This window comes from Schistocerca nitens, chromosome 5 (assembly GCF_023898315.1).
Source record: "Schistocerca nitens isolate TAMUIC-IGC-003100 chromosome 5, iqSchNite1.1, whole genome shotgun sequence".
NCBI classification, from domain to species: domain Eukaryota; kingdom Metazoa; phylum Arthropoda; class Insecta; order Orthoptera; family Acrididae; genus Schistocerca; species Schistocerca nitens.
The window spans coordinates 217,003,168-217,027,544 of record NC_064618.1 but is presented as its reverse complement, the minus strand read 5'-3'; the positions used below and the strand labels follow the sequence as shown (position 1 = coordinate 217,027,544).

General features: G+C 44.5%; 1 protein-coding gene across 1 annotated transcript in view; it reads left to right on the top strand.

Moving 5' to 3' along the window:
* LOC126259554 (glutamate receptor 1-like) overlaps positions 1-24,377 on the top strand; it is a 545,373-nt gene that overhangs the window by 283,303 nt on the left and 237,693 nt on the right. The window contains exon 4 of the mRNA XM_049956439.1: positions 20,604-20,733. Within this exon, the coding sequence (XP_049812396.1) occupies positions 20,604-20,733 (130 nt within the window). The remainder of the gene's footprint in view (positions 1-20,603; positions 20,734-24,377) is intronic.

Below are 24,377 nucleotides of genomic sequence, written 5' to 3'. Positions count from 1 at the left end.
TGTGCCCCCTCGTATTCCCTTGTCTACTTAATGCTTTCAGTTCAGTTTCAATTTCAGTAAGTATTATATAAGCCTGGGCTGAGCACACAACTTCATTGTAAGTTATTTAATTTCTTCAGCGAGCGTAGTCAGACGCTTCTTGGCTGCCGCCTTATTATCACGAGACTGTCGTAGGGCACACTGTAAGCGTCCAGCTGGTATGGGTCCGCTGCCCACGTCGAAGACATCGAGTCGCGATGTCGCGACTCGATCAAGTGATAGATTTCTGCAACATTTCCGTACATATAAGCACACACAAAATTCCACGTACCGGCTCACCACTGACCCCTGAGCAGTAATGTTATATAAAAATCGTGATGACCACGTACTCATAAGTTAACATGGGCTGCATAGGCATTCCGTTGCAATCTATTGCTGTGTGCGCTGAACTTCAGTCTCATTTAAATGATGCAGGAGGTAGAGAGCCCAGCTGTTATTTAAATGGCAATCAGTCACTGGAATCAGGCACAATTATTAAGAACTTGGATTTAAATTCTGGGGAGAAGGGTCCAACTCCCCCTCTTACCATCATCATTCCGTTTTTTCTGAATGTACGTGCCACTTCAGGAATTGTCTGATTTGCATTGTGAGTGTAATCAAGACATCGTAGCAAGCTCCATGAGGTAGTTTGTACGCAAGGAAGACAAGATGGCCGAAAATCGAAGGAAAATGTGTACGCAATCGACGCTTGGTGAAGGGACTTGCATTTAATGATAGGCATGTGTCAAAACGTGCAGAGACCCTGTATTTGATTATCGACGCCCGAAAAATTACTAGACACAGTCACTAGCACTAAATGACTCTCCAATATCTAGAAGTGTGCATCCGGAGTTATTTAAAGAGGAATAACAGTACATTACAAAGGTGAGACTTAACGGAAGAATAGCGTGAAAAACACTCGTTTAGGTTATTCTTGAGTATTGCTGCATAGTGTGAACCCTCAACAGATGGGATTAATAGAGAAGGTACAGAATGCGAGTATCGTGATGGCTTCACGTACAAAGCATGAAAGCGTCACGCAGATTGACATATAAATTCTCTGACCGACACGAAAAAAAAGAAGGAACTATTCTTTCCAAAGAGCAACATCCATTTTCATAGCCTATCCTTTTCACTTACAAATATGTGTTCTCCTTCCTAGCGACCTTCGTCAATGAGTCCTTAAACCCTGAACTTCCTTCCCTCCGTCCATAAACAGGAGCGGCAGTTAAATCTATGTACAAGCTGCAGTTTCCCTATATATTTCTAGATTTCAAAAAAATAAAAATGGGCAAATCTATTTCCTGATCCGTCTTTGGCAGGCAGCACATTATTTAATCATCGGAGGGGCGTCAAGCACCAAACTTATTTCCTTCAACGTTAGTCAAAGGGAACTGACAGCGGAATGAAAACGTGCGTAAAGTGAGTGGCAGACCGAGTCTCCTGCATAGGGCCTATAGCTGACAAATATGATTCAGGGATACCATAGGTTATTTTGAGGGCCCTGATTAGTTTTGTTAGCAGAAGTGCTTGAGAAGATTCGAAGAAGAGCAGACTGATTGGAGTTTTAATTTGTTTTTGGTGTTTTTCAGAATCTTATATAAGTATACCCACATTTCAGTCTCCAGCCCACCTTGCTACAAGAGGGCCATTGCGTATCATGGAAAAGTGTCAACACAAGTGAAGCATTATACAGAGTCGTCCATGGATAGTGACCTGGCCAAATATCTCACGAAATAAGCATCAAACGAAAAAACTACAAAGAACGAAATTCGTCTAGCTTGAAGGGTGAAACCAGATGGCGCTATGGTTGGCCAGCTAGATGGCGCTGCCATAGGTCAAACGGATATCAACTGGTTTTTTATATAGGAACCCACATTTTTTATTACATGTTCGTGTAATACGTAAAGAAATATGAATGTTTTAGTTTAGTATCGTTTAGTATCGCTTTGTGATACATGGCGCTGTAATAGTCACAAACGTATAAATACGCGGTATCACGTAACATTCCGTCAGTGCGGACGGTATTTGCTTCTTGATACATTACCCGTGTTAAAATGGACCGTTTACCAATTGCGGAAAAGGTCTATATCGTGTTGATGTACGGCTATTGTGATCAAAATGCCCAACGGGCGTGTGTTACGTATGCTCCTCGGTATCCTGGACGAAATCATCGAATTGTCCGGACTGTTCGCCGGATAGTTACGTTATTTATGGAAACAGGAAGTGTTCAGCCACATGTGAAACGTCAACCACGACCTGCAACAAATGATGATGCCCAAGTAGGTGTTTTAGTTACTGTTGCGGCTAATCCGCACATCAGTAGCAAAAAAATTGAGCGAGAATCGAGAATCTCAAAAACGTCGGTGTTGAGAATGATAAACCAAGATCGATTGCACCCGTACCATATTTCTATGCACCAGGAATTGCATGGAGACGACTTTGAACGTCGTGTACAGTTCTGCCACTGGACACAAGAGAAATTACGGAACGATGACAGATTTTTTTACACGCGTTATGTTTAGCGACGAAGCGCCATTCACCAAAAGCGGTAACGTTAACCGGCATAATATGCACTATTGCGCAACAGAAAATCCACGATGGCTACGACAAGTGCAACATCAGCGACCTTGGCGGGTTAATGTATGGTGCGGCATTATGGGAGGAAGGATAATTGGCCCCCATTTTATCGATGGCAATCTAACTGGTGCAATGTACGCTGATTTTGTACGTAATGTTCTATCGATGTTACCACAAGATGACAGAATGGCGATGTACTTCCAACATGTCCGGCATATAGCTCACGTGCGGTTGAAGCGGTATTGAATAGCATATTTCATGACCGATGCATTGGTCATCCAAGCACCATACCATGGCCCGCACGTTCACCGGATCTGACGTCCCCGGATTTCTTTCTGTGGGGAAAGTTGAAGGATATTTGCTATCGTATCCACCGACAACGCCTGACAACACGAGTCAGCGCATTATCAATGCATGTGGGAACATTACGGAAGGCGAACTGCTCGCTGTTGAGAGGAATGTCGTTACACGTATTGCCGAATGCACTGAGGCTGACGGACAAAATTTTGAACATTTATTGCATTAATGTGGTATTTACATGTAATTACGCTGTAACACATGCGTTCTCAGAAATGATAAGTTCACAAAGGTACATGTGTCACATTGGAACAACCGAAATAAAATGTTCAGACGTGCCTACGTTCTCTATTTTAATTTTAAACAAAAACCTAGCTGTTACCAACAGTTCGTCTAAAATTGTGAGCCATATGTTTGTGACTATTACAGCGCCATCTATCACAAAGCGAAAAAAAGTGGTCCAACTAAAACATTCACATTTCTTTACGTACTACACGAATATGTAATAAAAATGGGGTTCCTATTTGAAGAAACGCAGTTGATATCCGTTTGACCTATGGCAGCGCCATCTAGCGGGCCAGCCATAGCGCCATCTGGTTTCCCCCTTCAAGCTAGATAAGTTTCGTTCTTTGTAGTTTTTTCGTTTGACCTTTATTTCGTGAGATATTTGGCCCGGTCACGATTAATGGACCAACCTGTATAACTTCCTTCTAGGGTAAACACGATTACTGTAATATTACATAAAATCCGACGCCCATACCGACGTTATGCTTGCAAGGCCCGCACGGAATAGGCAAAGAGATGCAGGTGAGAAGCGGTAGTAAACTGTTACTGAAACTTATACAACCAGCACCCCAACCAGCTTCCCATCCTTCCCATGTGACACCCACTACAGTTTTCTGAGGGTTTACAATGACCTTATATATATTTGTAGACGTAGCTCTAAAAATCACTAACGAAAGTGACCAATGTAGTGATGATTTGCACCTACACATACATTACTAGTCTTTAACAAAAACCATTAATCATTTTCACTTAATTCATTTTGAAAATTTAGTAATAGATTAGACCACATAAACAATTTTCACTCTGCTGCCGTATGTGTTCTGATTTGAAACTTCACTGTGTGCCACGCATGAGCTCGAACATGGGACCTTTCCCTTTCACAGTTTCCCACGAAACGCGTCGGTCCAAGTTCGGATCCCGATCCCGCTCACAGATTTAACCTGCCGGGAAGTTTCATATTAAAACTCTTCATCGAATAAAAAGCCTGGCGTAAGTTTAAGACATCTTTATAGATTCGATACCTCCTCATTAGTTACGTGATCTGCCCATCTAATCTTCAGCATTCTTCTGTAGGACCACATTTCAAAAGCTTCTATTCTCTTCTTGTCCAAACTATTTATCGGCCATGCTTCACTTTCATACAAGCCTACACTCTATACACTTTCAGAAACGACTTCCTGACACTTAAATCTATACTCGATGTTAACAAATTTCTCTTCTTCAGAATCGCTTTCCTTGCCATTGCATTTTATATCCTCTCTACTTCGACCATCATCAGTTATTTTGCTCCCCAAATAGAAAATCTCCTTTACTACTTTAAGTGTGTCATTTCCTATTCTAATTCCCGCAGCATCACCTGATAGCCTCTACTTGCAGAGTTATTCTCTGATTTAGGAAACCAGAAAAGAGATATTTTTCCTAGCTGATCTTACCAGTAACTTGCAATAGTAAAAGACGACAGTTAACATTCACTAGTCATAATATTCACCAGTGTATGCGTAGTCATAGGGAGCGGCCAGAGAGACGTAAGTTGCCGGGCCCAAAATAAATGAATCATTTTCAGAAAGATTTTATTACACACCAGTTCAAAATAGAATAAAGAAGTTATGAAAATAGATTAGACGATAGCTGTAACATATGGATGAAAAATTCAAATACTGTTTAAAGCCATTGACCTGAAGATTCAAGTTATTTTCTTTTCAAAGTAAATCTTGGACACAGTATTCTGAACTAAGATAAGTTTTAAGAAAGTAAATTGAAAAGAAAATTAGTGTCGCCCACGTCAGAGTGGGAGTAAAGGCCACAGCATGGAAAACTAATGAATGATCAGTTCATCCAGTAATCCATTTAAAACTGAAATATGATTCAATAGCTGTTAGCTGTAACTGCAGTCACCTAAAATCTTTAGATTTTACATTTTTTCATAAAATCCTAAACCAGGGATACTCGAGGAACATGGTGTTCATCTGTACCAAATTTAAATTTCCATACACAGCTTAAAATCTAGTAAAAGATTCTGAGAATAGCTCATAATAACTTACACAGCCTGTAACAAATGTCTGCTTCTCGAAGCCTACTTAATGCCTGAAGGTAGTTTAAGACAAGGTGATCACAGTTACGTAATTACAAGTGAGGCAACTCGCAAAAGAGCAGATGAAGTTAACTAATTACTCAGCTTATGCAGATGACGTCGTACTCAGCCATTAATAGTACGCGAGTAACCCTGTGTCAAACTGCTCACCATCATACGAGTCTGTCTTTTTCTGTAGATCAGGATGAATTTGCAAAATTTTGAACAGAGTAAAACAACTCTGCAACGAACTCCTGTAGCATAAAGCAATTACTACAAGCAGCTAACCGTATACGAAAACACGCAAGGTACATAACTCACAAGTTTAAAACGGAATATTTAGTTATCCGTATTTCTGTATTCACAACAGTTCAGTATATACTAAAACAACAAATAATGTGACCGGCAGCCAGGTCACTGTAATGTTAAGCATTCTACTTAGAATGCTGCAAGTTACTTTGTTACTTAATGAACCTTTCTGAGGTTTCACATAGATAAACACTCTTTCATCAGGACATTAAGCACAAGTCTATCAATGTAGAACAATTTCTCACAAGTTTTTGGTGGCTCCAAATATTGCAGAGCACGGTTTAAATATTACAGTTTCCTCGACTGTAACGATAACAACATTTTAGCTACAGACTGCCGGAGCCATGTGGTACGATCATGACTCCCGTGATTATAGTCCGATTACAATTACTTGGTAGTCGACAGACCCGACAGACTCGACAAGCAGAGTACTCAACGTCTCGCACGAACCCTTCGCCGTTGCTAAACTGCCACAACAATTGGTCAGTTTCTTGATGTGTTTGGATCCCGAATCACGGATCTCACACTATTACTTCGTATTTCGACACGTATGATAACCACACAAAGTCAACAACAACAACAACAACAACACACACAAACAAACTCACACACACACACACACACACACACACACACAAACACACGCACACACACACACACACACACACACACACACACACACACACACACACACATACACACACCGATCCTAATGAAATACACACGTTTCATACCCAGCCTTGCACTAGTGGATACTTCCGCACAAGACGCGATTCAGCACCATATACGTGTCTACAGAAATATTTTTTTTTTAATTTCTAAATACGATGAAAGAGTCTGATTATTATTTTTATTCGGTTAACCGATTTAAATGTATTTTTTTCTGATTCTTTTCCACATAATTTCCTCCATCGTAATGACTTTTTTGTAGGTTATTAATTTTTCGTTTAAAATCTGTTTGTATCGCCTATAATCTGCAACCAAGTGCCATTGAAAGCTGCTCGTCGGTTGGTAACGCGGCAGCATGTGTATCCAGTGTGTGATCATACACTCATGCTCAAAAATTAAGGACAATTGCAGAATGTGGTGCCACACAACGTGGCACTACGCAAAACTGGTGCTAATAGCATAGGCACATACGGAATACACACGACACAGATCTGTAAGTCCATGGGTGATAACTTGAGAAAACGGTCCCGAAACTCTGGATCAGGTGATCGAGCAGCTGCTGGGGTATATCCTACTATTCTTGCACCAGTGCCTCTCGGTGCTCCTGAAGTGTCCTAGAGGTTTGAAGAAGTGCAGCGATACGTGGACCGAGAGCGACCCCCACGCGTGGTCCATGGGGTTTAGGTCTGGAGAACATGCAGGCCACTACATTTGCCTGATATTTTCTGTTTTAAGGTACTCCTCCACGATGGTATCTCGGTGGGGCCGTGCGTTATTATCCATCAGGAGGAAAAGGCGGACATACTGGTGCAAAATGACGTCTCGATACACCTGACCTGTTACAGTTCCTCTGTCAAAGGCATGCAGCGGTGTACATGCACCAATCATAATCCCACCCCACACTATCAAACAACGACTTCCATACGTCCCTTTCAAGGACATTAAGGCGTTGGTATCTGGTTCCTGGTTCACGCCAGATCAAAATCCGGTGAAATCACTATTCAGACTATACCTGGACTCGTCCGTGAACATAACCTGGGACGACTGTTCCAATGACCATGTACTGTGTTCTTGACACTAGCTTTACGGCCTCTCCTGTGTCCAGGGGTCAGAGGAATGCACCTTGCAGGTCTCCGGGCGAATAAACCAGTCTGTTCAGTCGTTTGTATTTGTCTGGTGACAACTGTTCCAGTGGCTGTGATAAGGTCCGGAGCAAGGCTACCTGCAGTAGAATACTCCGTGGCCGTCTTCGGGCACTGATGGTGAGATACTGGTCTTCTTGTGGTGTTGAATAGTGTGAACGTTCCCTACTGTAGCGCCTGGACACGTTTCCTGTCTGCTGGAATCGTTGGCATAATCTTGAGTTCACACTTTGCGGCACACGGTGGGCCCGTCCTATGACCTGCTGTGTTTGACCAGCCTCCAGTTGCCCTAGTATTCTACCTCTCATAACGTCATCAATATGTGTTCTTTGAGCCATTTTCAACGGACAGTTACCATTAGCACCTCTGAAAACGTCTGCACCCTACTCGCTGCACCGCTCTCTGACATGCACCAACACACCTCTGTGTATGTGGACTGCTGCCAACGCCACCGTACGACGACCGCAGGTCAAACGCGCCGCGTGGTCATGCACCGAGGTGACTTAAACCCGCAAACCGCCAACCAGAGCGTTGTTTGTCCATGTATCAGCATTATCCTTAATTTATGAGCATGATTGTAGTTCCAGGCAACCAATGATAGCGAGAAATAACATTTCGCTTTTAGCGCTAGAACTGAAATTTTTCCACCTTGGGTTTTCTCGCTGAGGTTAGCTTTAATTAAAAGAAAAAAGAGCACCATCCTAGCAGGCGTTGAGGGCCCAGCTATACCGACCGGCCACTGTATCATCCTTAGCCCTTAGGCGTCACTGGACGTGGATACGGAGAGGCATGTGATCAACATACCGCTCTCCCGGCCGTTATCAGTTTGCGTGACCGGTGCTGCTACGTCAAGTAGCTCCTTAATTGGCCTCTCAAGGGCTGAGTGCATCCCGCTTGCCAACAGCACTCGACAGACCCGGGCGGTGACCCATCCAGTTGCAAGCGAATCCCGACAGCGCTTTATTTCGGTGATATCTGACGAGAACCAGTGTTACCATCGCTTCAAGGCCGTCGGCGGTTAGCTTTAATCGTCGTGAACAAAGTGATCTGCCCCAGATTGTTGGCCGCCTTTTTCTCAGTGACGTTGCACATCACGAGCTTAAATTCAGGGCTATAGAACGCGTCGTCCGCCGCAGTTTAGGTCATTGGTCACATAAAATCAGCTGTCGACAGAGAATCTCGCACTTCCGACTTACCTCGTGGCGGCTACATCCAACATTTATCATTTGTTAAGTGTTTGTGAGTCCCCTACAACCGAGCGAAAGTTGGCAGCCAGTGTGGCAACACTGTAGCGGCAAGTGACTGTCGTCAACTATCGAGAAATTTATTAGGACTGTAGCTTGTCAATGCTGAGAACGTGCCACGATACTGGACAGAATTCACCTCTGATGCATCATCTGTTCCAGAATGATGGCTGATCCTCACAAACGCTCGCCACTGCACTGACAGGGCACCATCAAGATACCCCCAACACTGTCACGAGTGAAGACAGCCCTCACTACTACAACTACTGATATCCGCAGGCGCCGCCGTTTCCTTGTTACAAACTCACACGGTAGGCCGATCGTACCGGCGCCTGTAGCAAACTTGAGGTCGTAACAGCCGGAAACACGCCGTCCAGCCACTGGTCACCTGACTCTCTACACCCCGGCTAATTTCCGGCGACACCGAGCAAGCAGCTAAATAACTTACGTCTCTGCCCTCGCTACCCTCTGGAGGAAAAATTAAGACTGCAGTCGATCAAACCATGGAGTTATCAAGGTGCGGCAAGATCGATAAGGACGACTGAAGGAAAATATTGCTGTTGCACAGCTCAGCACTAAATTATAGTCGCCAACTTCTAAACATTGTTGGAGGGATGAGCAATCATAAGACAGAATTCATTTTTGATCATCTGCAGCAAACTATGCTACGAGGTGTGGCTAGAAAAAAACCGGACTAGTACTGGTGAAACAATAAAACGAATGCAATAAGGCTGAAAGTCGCGTGGCCTGTCACGTGACTCTCGCTCCGCCTACTGCTCGAGTTTCATCTGCCTCCTGCACTCAGTCTGCCCGTGGCGTCTGTTTTAAGTAGTTGACGTTTTGTCTGTGCGTCGGAAAATGTTGAGTGTACAGAAGGAACAGCGTGTTAACATCAAATTTTGTTTCAAACTAGGAAAATCTGCAAGTGAAACGTTTGTAATGTTACAACAAGTGTACGGCGATGATTGTTTATCGCGAACACAAGTGTTTGAGTGGTTTAAACGATTTAAAGATGGCCGCGAAGACACCAGTGATGACACTCGCACTGGCAGACCATTGTCAGCAAAAACTGATGCAAACATTGAAAAAATCGGTAAACTTGTTCGACAAGATCGCCGTTTAACAATCAGAGCAGTGTCTCAGTTAACAGGAGTTGACAAGGAAAGTGTTAGGCAGATTCTTCATTAAAGTTTCAACATGAACAAAGTGTGTTCAAAAATGGTTCCAAAGTGTCTCACAATTGAACAGAAGGAACGCCGAAGAATGATTTGTTCTGACATCCTAGAAAACATTGAAAGTGATCCCACCTTCTTACAAAATGTTATTACTTGCGATGAATCGTGGCTTTTTACTTACGATCCCGAAACTAAACGCCAATCCATGCATTGGAAAACTCCTCGTTCTCCACGACAAAAAAAAGCACGAATGTCAAAATCGAAATTCAAGGCAATGATGATTGTCTTTTTTGACATCAAAGGGATTGTGCACATTGATTGGGTACCAGACGGACAAACAGTGAATCAGCATTACTACATTAGCGTCCTGGCTACCCTACGTGAGCGAGTACGGAGAAAACGGAACGATTTGTGGAGAAAAAAGTCATGGATCCTTCACCAAGACAATGCCCCAGCTCACAGTGCGTTGTCAGTGAAGACGTTTTTGGCAAAACACAACATTCCCATCTTAGATCATCCACCCTACTCACCTGATTTGGCCCCCTGTGAATTTTTCTTTTCCCTAAAGTCAAGTCAGCTTTGAAAGGAACTAGATTTGAGACTGTTGTAGCAGTAAAAGAAAAAGCGACGGAAGTAATGTATGGACTTACCGAAAATGATCTGCAGCATTGCTATGAACAGTGGAAAATTCGTATGGAGCGGTGTTGAGACCGAGGAGGAGAGTACATTGAAGGAGATAACATGAAATTGTAAATAATTGTAAATAAATGTTTTTTCCAGCATCAGTCCGGTTTTTTTTCTAGCCGCACCTCGTATTTAGTCGAATGCATTCAGTTTCTTGTTGGGGAATATAGATTCGAAAAGACAGCTAACTATTTAAACAAAAATTCACCAGTTCAACATCACTTTGATGTTAGCTGTTATTTCAATCAGTAGATTTATCGTAATTTTACAGGTCTGTGTTGATGCAATATCTACAGGAAAAAATTATTCGCAGCCACATATTGCTTCTTGACTATACTGCTTATTAAAATATATCCAACACCAGTTTTTTATTCAACATTGATTAGATGTACTTGCAAGAAGTACCATAGCTATTCCTGAACTACACCGACCTTAAGCATACAACAGGCGGAAGCCAATCAAAAACGTTACAGAACCGTCCGCGTATACAAAGCTACTTTCTTAGTCTAAACTCGGAGTCACTATCTACATTACGACGATAAATGAATAAGACGATTTTTAATTTGTGATATGCGATATATGCCAATAGAGTTCGAGAACAACATTTAGACCATGAACTATTACTTGAATCAGTAAATTTTGGTACTATGAATATACAGCGAGTAGGTAAAATGTACGGAAATATAGTGAAAAATGCATGCTTGAACACAAATGGAAGGTTGTTGTGTCTGACCACGAACGGAGCCTGTGCAATGCCCTCAATATGTTGCAACTATCAGCTGTGATCAGAAGAATGCTCTATATAGATGTGAGTGCATTACGTTAGAGTTAAGTAACTCCGAACGTAGACTAGTGATTGGTTCTCGTATGACTGGTGCTCCGGCAACCAAAACAGCCGAAATGTTTGGGGTTTCAAGAGGCAGTTTGCCGAAGATTTATACTGCATGCAGGGAAAGCGGAAGAACGTCATCCACTACGTCACAACGTGGTCGAAAGTAAATGTTGTGTGATAGTAACAGGTGGTGAATCTAGACGGTTATGACGAGAAATAACAGAACAAAAATTGCAAACTGAATCTCGGGCGGGCCAATCTTGTCAGCACCAAAACAACAAGAAGGGATCTCCATCACCACGAAGTTACAGAACAGCTGCCACTCCCACTCATCAGTAATACAAATTCTCGTGAAGGGAAAACCTCCCGAAACCATACAACATGGACTATGGAGCAATCGAAGAGGGTCATTCGATCGGATGAGTCTTGTTTCACACTGTTTTCACCTTCTGGCAGAGCTAACGACCTAGAATGAAACATGGCGGAAGTTAGGTTATAATTTGAGCAGCCATACTGTGGTGTTCCACGGGCACCATGGATACTCTACAGCGCATTGCTGCAAAGGATTATGTGACCAGTTTCCCTAATCGATCCATCCCATGGTACATTGTTTAATCCTCAATGGTGATGCTTTGTTCGAAGACTACAGAGACCCTCTTCACACAGCTCGCATCGTACAGAAAACGTTTCGCGAGCTGAGAATGAATTGTGGCATCTCCACTGTTCATTATCGTCACCACACCTAGTCTTACTGAGCCTTTGTGGTCTACTTTGGAGGTAAGGGAGCGTTTAAAATCCACCTCCAACATCGTTATCTCAACTTGCTACTAATTTGCAGAGAGAATGGTGTAAGATTTACTTGAAAACCAGAAAAAAACTCTGTATTTATCCATTCTGAAAAGACTGGAAGCTGTTCTTAATACCAACTGTTTTTCTGCAACGTATTAAGCGTGGAAATGTGTTGTGTTTTTGATGTTTCCATGTTTTTGTACATCCCCTGTATTTATTCAGCAACTCACAGGCACCAGATGGATGTGATAAACGTCATGAGGCGTTCTTCCTCTACATCTACGTCTGCACTAGTCTAAATACAGGGCTTGTTGAATATCTCTAGATGCATCATTTAATTCTCCCTTGTAACTTTCTAAGCATACTATCGCGGTATTAGGTCTCTAATGGTCTACCAGGTCATATTTTCCAGAATCACCTCAACGCTCTACCGGGGGATTTACAAAACTGTGACCGTTCGTGTTGCCCTTCTTTGTTTGACTAAAGTATCACTTAGATGTCCCATCTGGTGCGGCTCGCACAACTTCAGCAGTATTATGGGTGTGGTCGTAAGTGTGTAGACTGGCTGCCTTTTATTAATATCCTACCAGAGAATCAAAATCTACACCGGCTCTACCTACAACTAAGCCTACATGATCGATCCATTTTGTATCCCTGCAAATTTTTACACGCAGGATACTAAGTCGTTTTCTCGTTTTGTGAAGGGAATAATTTTATATATTTAAACATTTAAGTTACCATATTTTAACCACTTCAACTTTTATCAATATCTGACTAAATACACTCCTGGAAATGGAAAAAAGAACACATTGACACCGGTGTGTCAGACCCACCATACTTGCTCTGGACACTGCGAGAGGGCTGTACAAGCAATGATCACACGCACGGCACAGCGGACACACCAGGAACCGCGGTGTTGGCCGTCGAATGGCGCTAGCTGCGCAGCATTTGTGCACCGCCGCCGTCAGTGTCAGCCAGTTTGCCGTGGCATACGGAGCTCCATCGCAGTCTTTAACACTGGTAGCATGCCGCGACAGCGTGGGCGTGAACCGTATGTGCAGTTGACGGACTTTGAGCGAGGGCGTATAGTGGGCATGCGGGAGGCCGGGTGGACGTACCGCCGAATTGCTCAACACGTGGGGCGTGAGGTCTCCACAGTATATCGATGTTGTCGCCAGTGGTCGGCGGAAGGTGCACGTGCCCGTAGACCTGGGACCGGACCGCAGCGACACACGGATGCACGCCAAGACCGTAGGATCCTACGCAGTGCCGTAGGGGACCGCACCGCCACTTCCCAGCAAATTAGGGACACTGTTGCTCCTGGGGTATCGGCGAGGACCATTCGCAACCGTCTCCATGAAGCTGGGCTACGGTCCCGCACACCGTTAGGCCGTCTTCCGCTCACGCCCCAACATCGTGCAGCCCGCCTCCAGTGGTGTCGCGACAGGCGTGAATGGAGGGACGAATGGAGACGTGTCGTCTTCAGTGATGAGAGTCGCTTCTGCCTTGGTGCCAATGATGGTCGTATGCGTGTTTGGCGCCGTGCAGGTGAGCGCCACAATCAGGACTGCATACGACCGAGGCACACAGGGCCAACACCCGGCATCATGGTGTGGGGAGCGATCTCCTACACTGGCCGTACACCACTGGAGATCGTCGAGGGGACACTGAATAGTGCACGGTACATCCAAACCGTCATCGAACCCATCGTTCTACCATTCCTAGACCGGCAAGGGAACTTGCTGTTCCAACAGGACAATGCACGTCCGCATGTATCCCGTGCCACCCAACGTGCTCTAGAAGGTGTAAGTCAACTACCATGGCCAGCAAGATCTCCGGATCTGTCCCCCATTGAGCATGTTTGGGACTGGATGAAGCGTCGTCTCACGCGGTCTGCACGTCCAGCACGAACGCTGGTCCAACTGAGGCGCCAGGTGGAAATGGCATGGCAAGCCGTTCCACAGGACTACATCCAGCATCTCTACGATCGTCTCCATGGGAGAATAGCAGCCTGCATTGCTGCGAAAGGTGGATATACACTGTACTAGTGCCGACATTGTGCATGCTCTGTTGCCTGTGTCTATGTGCCTGTGGTTCTGTCAGTGTGATCATGTGATGTATCTGACCCCAGGAATGTGTCAATAAAGTTTCCCCTTCCTGGGACAATGAATTCACGGTGTTCTTATTTCAATTTCCAGGAGTGTATTTGAGCTCTGTGTTCTACAGATTACTTCGTTACAGATAACTGCATCATTGTGCGAAAACTGCAGGGGACTATGAATATTGTCTGCTAATTAATTAATACACAACATGAATATCAAGAGTCGCTACACACTTCCATGGGGAACTCCCTAACTTACTTCAACGTCTGTCGATAACTCTCCATCCAACGAATGATGCCGCCCCCTTCCTAACAAGAAGTCTCACCCCAGACACAAATGACTCTTGAATCCCTTTGTGACAGTGAGAACGCTTAACTTACGTCAGAATCCTTTCAACTTGAAGCAAGAACCTGTCTTTTGAGTACAAGTGGTCGGCACAGCTCTCTACAGTACAAATGATCAGTCACATTGGCAAATCATGTACACCTGCAAGGGACGTATACAGGTAACAGGTGAGCTACTATGCTTGTCTGTCACACGATTGTCGTAAATACTTAGATCTAACAGATGCTATTCTAGTATGATGCACTTCTCAGGTGTTTTCTAGGAAACGCGATTTGAACACATTACGAGAGCCGCAACCCTCGAGGAGTGGCATCGACGCGCACTAAAAATCTGTATTTACTGCCTTCGACTCACGTCGGTTTTTCTCCAATCTCCCACCAAACGCATATATTGCTACAATGAATCATGTACCTTCTGAAGCGGGCAAATAATAGTAATGATGATCAATTTGATTACGAATCCCGAATAAACTCATTGAAATGATTCAGTGGTGGGTGAATCAAGAACAATAGCATGTCCTGGAGGATTACACTGAAAACCCTTCCACGTTAGATCTAGATTAACAAAAGGAACTGCACTCTCGTGTCTGGTGTGTAATCTGATCCTGAAGAGAGTCTTAAGACAGAATAAAGTTGAAGAGTGTAATGGATTACGGCTAGTATGTGACAGATGACATAGCGATGGAGAGGGAAAGTAAAAAACTCTTGGGAAGATTTACAAAGGTGTTGACAAGCTAGTAAGTAAAGCAGGACTTGTCATCAGTTCAACAGAAAAAGCGAAGGAGAACTAAATATGCACAAGAGTACTTCACAGTTAACACATTCAAGTCTGTTGATCAGTTTAAGGACCCGGGAAGTTGATAAAATTGTTGCAATCATATTCCCACTGATATAAATGAGAGAAATTTTGCTGGGCCCATACGCCATACTTTTCAATTTAAAGCCTTATCACATTGCGGAAAACGAAAATTTACGGTGCCGTTATAGGTCCCAGCTTGGCGGACTTAATGAAAGGTGAGCCACTTATCGTTGGTACACGAAGAAACAAAGCTAATGTGCTTTAGTTTGCCGCTTCATGCACAATTACTCCTTGGTCATTCAAAATTAGGTCACCGACTTGCGCAGTGTTTGCACAAGTAGTGGATGGAGCATCTTGCTGTTTCGTCTTCCTTCACGCTTGTTCGATCGCTTTATAATTGTTCTATCCACTGGCAGTGAATGAATATCCCTCATGAATTTTGAGTCGTGATGCACCTACAGAGCATCAATAATGGATGAGAGAACGCAATACTTCAATGGTACAAATGGAGAACGCCACAGCTATGTTTACTTCTCATGACGTGACAAAGCTGAGATCGGCAACAGTGCAAGAGAACATAACATATAAGATTTCTCCAGCACACTAAACTACACGTCCTAAACATGATCAGAACAAAAGTACTGATACCTATTGACATACCCGACTTTTTAGTTAAGCTTCAATCATTCAATAAAATAAGAACCGTATATTTTTGCCTGTTTTTTATGAAGCTAAGAAATGTTGAGTCAGGCGGTTGGTGCTGCCTGCTTCTCACTATCTTTTTTGAATTTCGTTTAATATCAACCAATGCACGTTGTAAGTCAAGCTCAAGTTCCTTCTTACTTTCGTACACCTGCAGCTTGCGGCAATCGGAATGGGTATCTTAAATATTTCACCAATGATGATTGATACTCGGGACCAGTCATTCAACAAAACTATTTCCAGCCGAATTATCTCCAAGGAGCCAAACAAATTGTATTCTATCTGAAATGTCACTTTCCGAAAGTATTTTTTTTTCCTCCGAAAATAGTCTTAGAAGCCGATGATGCATTTGTCGGCTTTCCAAATTAGGAATACAGCTGCTGATTAAATTTACTACTGACCGAAGAGTCCACGGGTTTACTGCAGATTCATGGTGTCCTATGGGAACAGTATTTCGGTGGTCAGACATGTCGCCGTCGTCAGATGCGCTAACGAACTGAGTCACTGAGCATCTGATCGCAGATTAATCGCTGAGTTTCTGGAACCCTGGTTTTGTGCAGTTTGCAGCCCTTAGGATTATGACTCAGGAAACGATTGTTGAAACTTGTTCTGCAGCTCTTCTGGTTGGCGGCGGGTTTTCTGTTTACGCAACAAGGCTATACTAGTGTTGTCCTTTCCCGCAAGGAGTACATTGATAAGATGCAGAACATGCTACACTCCTGGAAATGGAAAAAAGAACACATTGACACCGGTGTGTCAGACCCACCATACTTGCTCCGGACACTGCGAGAGGGCTGTACAAGCAATGATCACACGCACGGCACAGCGGACACACCAGGAACCGCGGTGTTGGCCGTCGAATGGCGCTAGCTGCGCAGCATTTGTGCACCGCCGCCGTCAGTGTCAGCCAGTTTGCCGTGGCATACGGAGCTCCATCGCAGTCTTTAACACTGGTAGCATGCCGCGACAGCGTGGACGTGAACCGTATGTGCAGTTGACGGACTTTGAGCGAGGGCGTATAGTGGGCATGCGGGAGGCCGGGTGGACGTACCGCCGAATTGCTCAACACGTGGGGCGTGAGGTCTCCACAGTACATCGATGTTGTCGCCAGTGGTCGGCGGAAGGTGCACGTGCCCGTCGACCTGGGACCGGACCGCAGCGACGCACGGATGCACGCCAAGACCGTAGGATCCTACGCAGTGCCGTAGGGGACCGCACCGCCACTTCCCAGCAAATTAGGGACACTGTTGCTCCTGGGGTATCGGCGAGGACCATTCGCAACCGTCTCCATGAAGCTGGGCTACGGTCCCGCACACCGTTAGGCCGTCTTCCGCTCACGGCCCAACATCGTGCAGCCCGCCTCCAGTGGTGTCGCGACATGCGTGAATGGAGGGACGAATGGAGACGTGTCGTCTTCAGCGATGAGAGTCGCTTCTGCCTTGGTGCCAATGATGGTCGTATGCGTGTTTGGCGCCGTGCAGATGAGCGCCACAATCAGGACTGCATACGACCGAGGCACACAGGGCCAACACCCGGCATCATGGTGTGGGGAGCGATCTCCTACACTGGCCGTACACCACTGGTGATCGTCGAGGGGACACTGAATAGTGCACGGTACATCCAAACCGTCATCGAACCCATCGTTCTACCATTCCTAGACCGGCAAGGGAACTTGCTGTTCCAACAGGACAATGGACGTCCGCATGTATCCCGTGCCACCCAATGTGCTCTAGAAGGTGTAAGTCAACTACCCTGGCCAGCAAGATCTCCGGATCTGTCCCCCATTGAGCATGTTTGGGACTGGATGAAGCGTCGTCTCACGCGGTCTGCACGTCCAGCACGAACGCTGGTCCAACTGAGGCGCCAGGTGGAAATGGCATGGCAAGCCGTTCCACAGGCCTACATCCAGCATCTCTACGATCGTCTCCATGGGAGAATAGCAGCCTGCATTGCTGCGAAAGCTGGATATACACTGTACTAGTGCCGACATTGTGCATGCTCTGTTGCCTGTGTCTATGTGCCTGTGGTTCTGTCAGTGTGATCATGTGATGTATCTGACCCCAGGAATGTGTCAATAAAGTTTCCCCTTCCTGGGACAATGAATTCACGGTGTTCTTATTTCAATTTCCAGGAGTGTATATGACGACTCCTACACAAAAATCAACGCTGACCCCACAAAGAAGATGGAGATAAGACTAGGACTCTTCTCGAGAACACAGATTTACCAGAGGGTGTAGCCAAGAAAATGTTACCGCGAGGACCTGTACCGCTAAGACTTTATGGACGCCCAGCATTCCACAAAGAAGGGGTGCCGTTCCGCCCCACTGTTAGCAACATTAGGGTACCTACATATTTGCTGGCAAAATACCCGACGGAAATACTTAGCCCTTACGAGGGAAATGCCGTCATCAAGTCAACAATTCTGTGGATTTTGTAAGTTTTTTCGACAACGTCAGTGTGGAAGACTCAGATATTGTGGTGAGTTTTTTCGTCGTTTCGTTTGAGTGACACCAGGGCTTAGTTGTGAGAACGACGAGAAGATCACCGACCTTTCCTAGCGTCCCGACCTCAAAGTATTTTTAGTTTAATGGTAAATACCATGCTCAAACGGAAGGAGTCGCAAGGGGGAGTCCACTCGTGCCTGCGGTGTATGGAGTACTTCGAGGATGAAGTCCTGGCGTCATCCAAAACATATCCACTTTTTTCCCTTTTATGCAAGTGACTTCCTTACGCATTTGAACTCCATATGTTCTAGCATCGAATTCATTATTTTGACCGAATTAGCAGGATGATTACCATTCCTGGACGTGATCTTCAAGAGAGGAGCTGATGGTATATTGGGACACGGTGTGTATTGGAAGAAAACTCTCACTGACCTGTATTTTCATGCAGACAGCTGCCACTACGCTACGCAGAGAAATGGGGTACTAAAAAACTAGTATGTAGGGGATGCAATGTTCCACACTCAGAAAGTCTGAGCTGGAACACCTCAGAACTGTGTTCCAAAAAAGTGGGTACGCAGAATGACAGATTAGGCGCGCTCTCCGCCCCACCACAACAGAACAGCCTGTGGAGACAGTAGTCACGGAGGTAAAGGCAGTCACTACCTTTATACCGTACAGTAGGGCACTGTCGAAAAAAACGGACACATATTGAAGAAACACCGAGTGCCCGTCCAGTGAAACACTGGCATTATTCTGAACTGTCAAAGATGATCTCGGTTTGCGGTTGGCCGGCGTAAACCAGATTCTGTGCCAATCTGTAAAGACATATATTGGACAGACAGTGAGCACCGTCTAAGATCGTTGCCGAGAACACCAGAGGCACACCCAACGTATCCCGACATGTCAGCAGTGTCAGAGAACTGTTTGTCTGAGAATGACGCTATGGGGTACGAATCAACCATGATCCTGGCACAGACTTCCAAAAACGTGGACAGTGTCGTTAGGGAGGTCGTATAAATTCGCACGAGGGATAATCTTATCAACCGAGAATGTAGCTATAATCTTAGCAATATTTGGGAACCAATACTGAGTTTAGTTAAGAAAACAAATGTATCTGGAGACCAGGGCGGACAGAGAAATGAAACCTGTGTTATCTCAGACGCCGATGCTAGCGTCTCCCTGACCGCCGATTCGCGGCCGCGAGCGCGGACCGCGGAGGGAGCTGCTCGCGGGGGATGGGATATAAGTCGAATGGTTCAAGTGGCTCTGAGTACTATGGAACTTAGCATCTCAGGTCATCCGTCCCCTAGAACTTAAACTACCTAAACCTAACTAACCTAAGGACATCACATACATCCATACCCGAGGCAGGATTCGAACCTGAGACCGTAGCGGTCTCGCGGTTCCGGACTGAAGCGCCCAGAACCGATCGGCCACGTCGGCCGGTGGGATATAAGTCAGCCCCGCGCTCTCAAGAGGGAGAACACTTGACGTTGGTGACGTGTCAGATGGCTAATTATTGTGCCCGTTGGATACTATAAACCGTCAGTACCCGTGGACTGTTTGATCAACAAATAAGGCAGAAGAAACTGAGTATCACATATTTACTACAGATTGGAAGTGCTGACTGCAAACACTGGATTGGCAGAAAAAGAATTAAATAGAAAAGTAAAAGTTGACTGTAGTGAATCTGGTGAACTGCTCAGAATTTTCAGAACAAAGCTGTGTCTACATCTTTCTTCTGACATTGCCTTCACATGCAGAAAGCCTTCAAAACTCTGTACTGCAGTGGATGTTAGCTAGCATGTATGACATGTCAAGTTACCGCAGTATATTTTCCACTGTGTAGATGATTAATGATCGAAAAGTGGTTGTGAATAAGTGTCTTGTAAAACTTCACAGTGTTTACCATACCTTTCTCCAAACACAGCGTACGGTTATTATGTTGGTGAAGGTGACGTTGATCTAATAACCATTAAAATGTGGTCGGGTACTGATGATAGAGATTATTACCCTAAAATGGTTTAGGGTCATGACTCTACCACAGTCGAATACTTTTCGTTTTTGTCCTGGGGACCACTGCCATGCTACAACGTACTGCACGTTTTCTGTTCCAGGCGCTGGCCCCTACGTCCGGCCTGCTGGACTACGCGCTCAGCATGCGGCCCGACTACCACCAGGCCATCATCGACGTGGTGAGGTACTACGGCTGGACTAGCGTCGTCTACCTGTACGACTCCAACGACGGTGAGCTGCATCCCACTTTAACACATTAGTTCAAAGCACATAGACTATGATTTAAGGGAGAATCTGTGGGTTTTCCAAGAAATTCGAGCAGGGAGGGAGGCGGGTTGAGGGGGGGGGGGGAGGAAGATATCATTTTCCATTTAAAGCTTGTTGTTGCTGTTGCTGTTGTTGTTGTTGTTGTTGTTGTTGTTGACACCAATCCAAAGCGTAGTGTGGTGGAGCTCTCCATGCTACTCTGTCCTGTGCAAGCTTCTCCATCTCCCAATAACTACTGCAGCTTGAATCATTCTGAATCTGCTTACTGGATTCATCCCTTGGTCTTCCCCCTGTGCAAGCTTCTCCATCTCTAAATAACTACTGCAACTTAAATCATTCTCAATCTGCTTACTGTATTCATGTCTTGGTCTCTTGCTACGATTTTTACCTCCCACGCATTCCTCCAGTACTAAAATGGTGATCCTTTGATGTGTCAGGATGTCTCTTATCAACGAATCCCTTCTTCCAGTCATGTTGTGTCACTTATTTCTTTCCTTTCTTTCCTCTCCAATCCTTTTCAGTACCTTCTCTTTAGTTACGTGATCTACCCATCTAATCTTCAGAATTCTTCTGTAGGATCACATTTCATTCTTCTTCTTCTCTATCGTCCACATTTCGCTTCCATACATGGTTACACTCCCTACAAACACTTTCAGAAAAGACTCCCTAACACTTAAATCTATATTCGAAGCTATAAGATTTCTCTTCTATAGAAACCCTTTTCTTGTCATTGCCAGTCTGCATTTTATATCCTATCTACTTCGGCCATCATCAGTTACTTTGCCTTCCGAATAGAAAAACCTGTCTACTAGTTAAAGTGTCTCGTTCCGTAATCTAAGCCGGCCGGTGTGGCCGTGCGGTTCTAGGCGCTTCAGTTTGGAACCGCGTGACCGCTACGGTCGCAGGTTCGAATCCTGCCTCGGGCATGGATGTGTGTGATGTCCTTAGGTTAGTTAGGTTTAATTAGTTCTAAGTTCTAGGGGACTGATGACCACAGATGTTAAGTCCCATAGTGCTCAGAGCCAGAGCCCTAATCTAATCCCGTCAGCATCACCCTATTTGATTCGACTACATTCCATTATCTTTGTTTTTCCTTTCTTTGATGTTCACCTTATATTCTCCTTTCAAGTCAATCCCGTTCAGCTGCTCTTCCAAGACTTATGCTGAATTACATTGAAAGTTTGCAATAACTTACATATGTAATTTATTGACGAAAAGCCTTCGTGACAACGCTGAGGCTGTGTTATTTGCATAAATGTTTTATTCTTCACTACTGGTCGAATTCTTCCACACAGGCGTTTTAACAGTCAAGTGGAATAAAATTTCAAATTGTACCACTTTCAGCATTTCTATGATTTTAATAAAGCGTAATATACGAGGGCGTGCTGAAAAATATTTCCTCCGAATTTTTTTTTTTTTTGTGAAGACGCTTAAGACTTTTTAAATAAAACCAATGTTACTGACATTCTGCACCTTTATTCATGTCTAAGTATCTACAGCCCTCTGCCGGTGTGTGATGTAACTACGGCAGAATGTGAGGGACATCATGCGTGACTATACATGAGTGCTGTAACATATGCAACAATCCTACACCTTGGTTTCACTGTCATCGATCATCCTCTATCCAGGCATGGGCAATCTTTGGTGGCACCTGGGGTGAGTCACATACTAATATAAGCTTATGAGCCGAGTATTCACGTGACGCAACGATGAAGTCAAAACTATAGCGTGTTCACTGACGGATTGACCACTAGGTGCGACGAAAGGCAGACCTATCAGTATGAACGGAGGCTTCGACCAGGGGAGCACCAATAACCGACTGGGTTGGTGAGGAGAGCTCAATGGCTTCGTACCTGCACAATTCACTTCGTATCACCTAACAAATCCATCACACACATTTTAACTCTTCTGTGTAAGTCGAGTAGTCGGCTAGTGGTAACGTGACTGAGGTTGAAATGTAGCGCGAAATGAGCGGAAGGATTCACGCGTGAGCTGCAAAATGGCACCAGCAGTCCAACTAGGTCTGCGTAGGTTGTTATAGAGAATGTCGTGCAATAGTGAAGCAGCTCCTCTTAGACCATAATTTTCAGCAGTCAGTACTAAGTGATGGGTGAGGTAGCCCGACACCACAGGACAATCGATGACTGGAAACTAGTGATTTGGAATTATGAATGACGCTATATCTAGTGGCTGCCCAACGGAAGAGTGTGGGGTTAACGAATGCCAACGTGTGTAGAGCCAACAGTGAAGTGCGGTGGAGGCAGTGTTACGCTGTGGAGTATTTTTAGTGGTTACGGAGAAGTTCCCTTATTGCGCTGAAGAAAACTATAAATGTGGAATTATAAGAACAAATTTTACAGCATTCTGTACTGCGTACAGTAGAGGAACAGTTCGAAGACAACGATTGTGTCAGCAAGACAATGTGAACAGTTAGAAAGGAGCATATGTGAGGTAATGATTTGTGAAGAATGACATTCCTGAAGTGGACTTGGCTGCCCGGGGTCCCAACATGTAACCAATGGAACACCTTTGAGATTTAGAACGTGGACTTCGATTCTCATCCGATCGTCAGTCATCACGACCTTCTCTCGTTTCGGCTCGTACGGAAGAATTCGCTGCCATTACTCCACTGACATTCAGGCACCTCATTCACTGTGTTCGTAGCAGAGTTCAGTCCATCATACAGGCGAATGGAGGGCATTTCCAGTTCAACATTCACTAATAATTTTAATCATATGGTGTAAGCTGAGGTGTAAAAAGAGAACCGGAGCTAGGAGATAATGGTGCCTTAATAGAAGTGATGGAAGCTGGTGGTAATGTAATACATAATGATCTTGTAAAACTATAATTACAGAATGACTGACTACGCCGACAAAGCCCCAGTACTTGAGCAGTGCTGGAGCTCTTCTTCTCCACAAGTATGGAGATGCAAGTGACTAAACAAATTGTAAATCTATCATTCTCCTCTTTGTAAAACAAGATATTCACTGAAATTACCGTCAAACCCGTAGAAATAACGCTGAATTATAATTATAAAACGGGAACAATACTGTTTTAGAAGTGGTCAAGAAACTTACCAAACCATACGAAATGTTGAATCATGACAACGAGTGCGAATCACCTTTATAGTTGAGATTCATAAGTTCCGAGGAAGCATTTCAGCGTAAGTTAATCACTCCTTGTCGGCTCATTGTGTTGATTCAAGCTATGTGAATCTGATGAATGTATACTTCGCTGCTAAAGTGAGGTTGGACTTCATAAGGATTATGATAAATTCAAAACCGGAAGAGGAGTGAGGCAAGAATGTTATACCTCAGTAGGCTTAAAATAATTTTCAGACGCTTAAACTGGAGCAGGGAAGCAGGAATAATGTTGATGGTTTGTGTCTGCACGACATTTGGTTAGCTGTTAGCTGTACACAGTCTTCCACAATGAATGAGATCGAGTTTGAAGTAGGCTACGAACATACAGCAAGAATAAGATCAAATTAACGTATCAGAAAGCGAATAATACAGATTAGGAACGGTGTAATAGAAACTATTGATGCATTTCCGTACATCAGGCAGTCAGAGATAACGAGTCTAAGCATAGCAAATGTAATCGGCAGG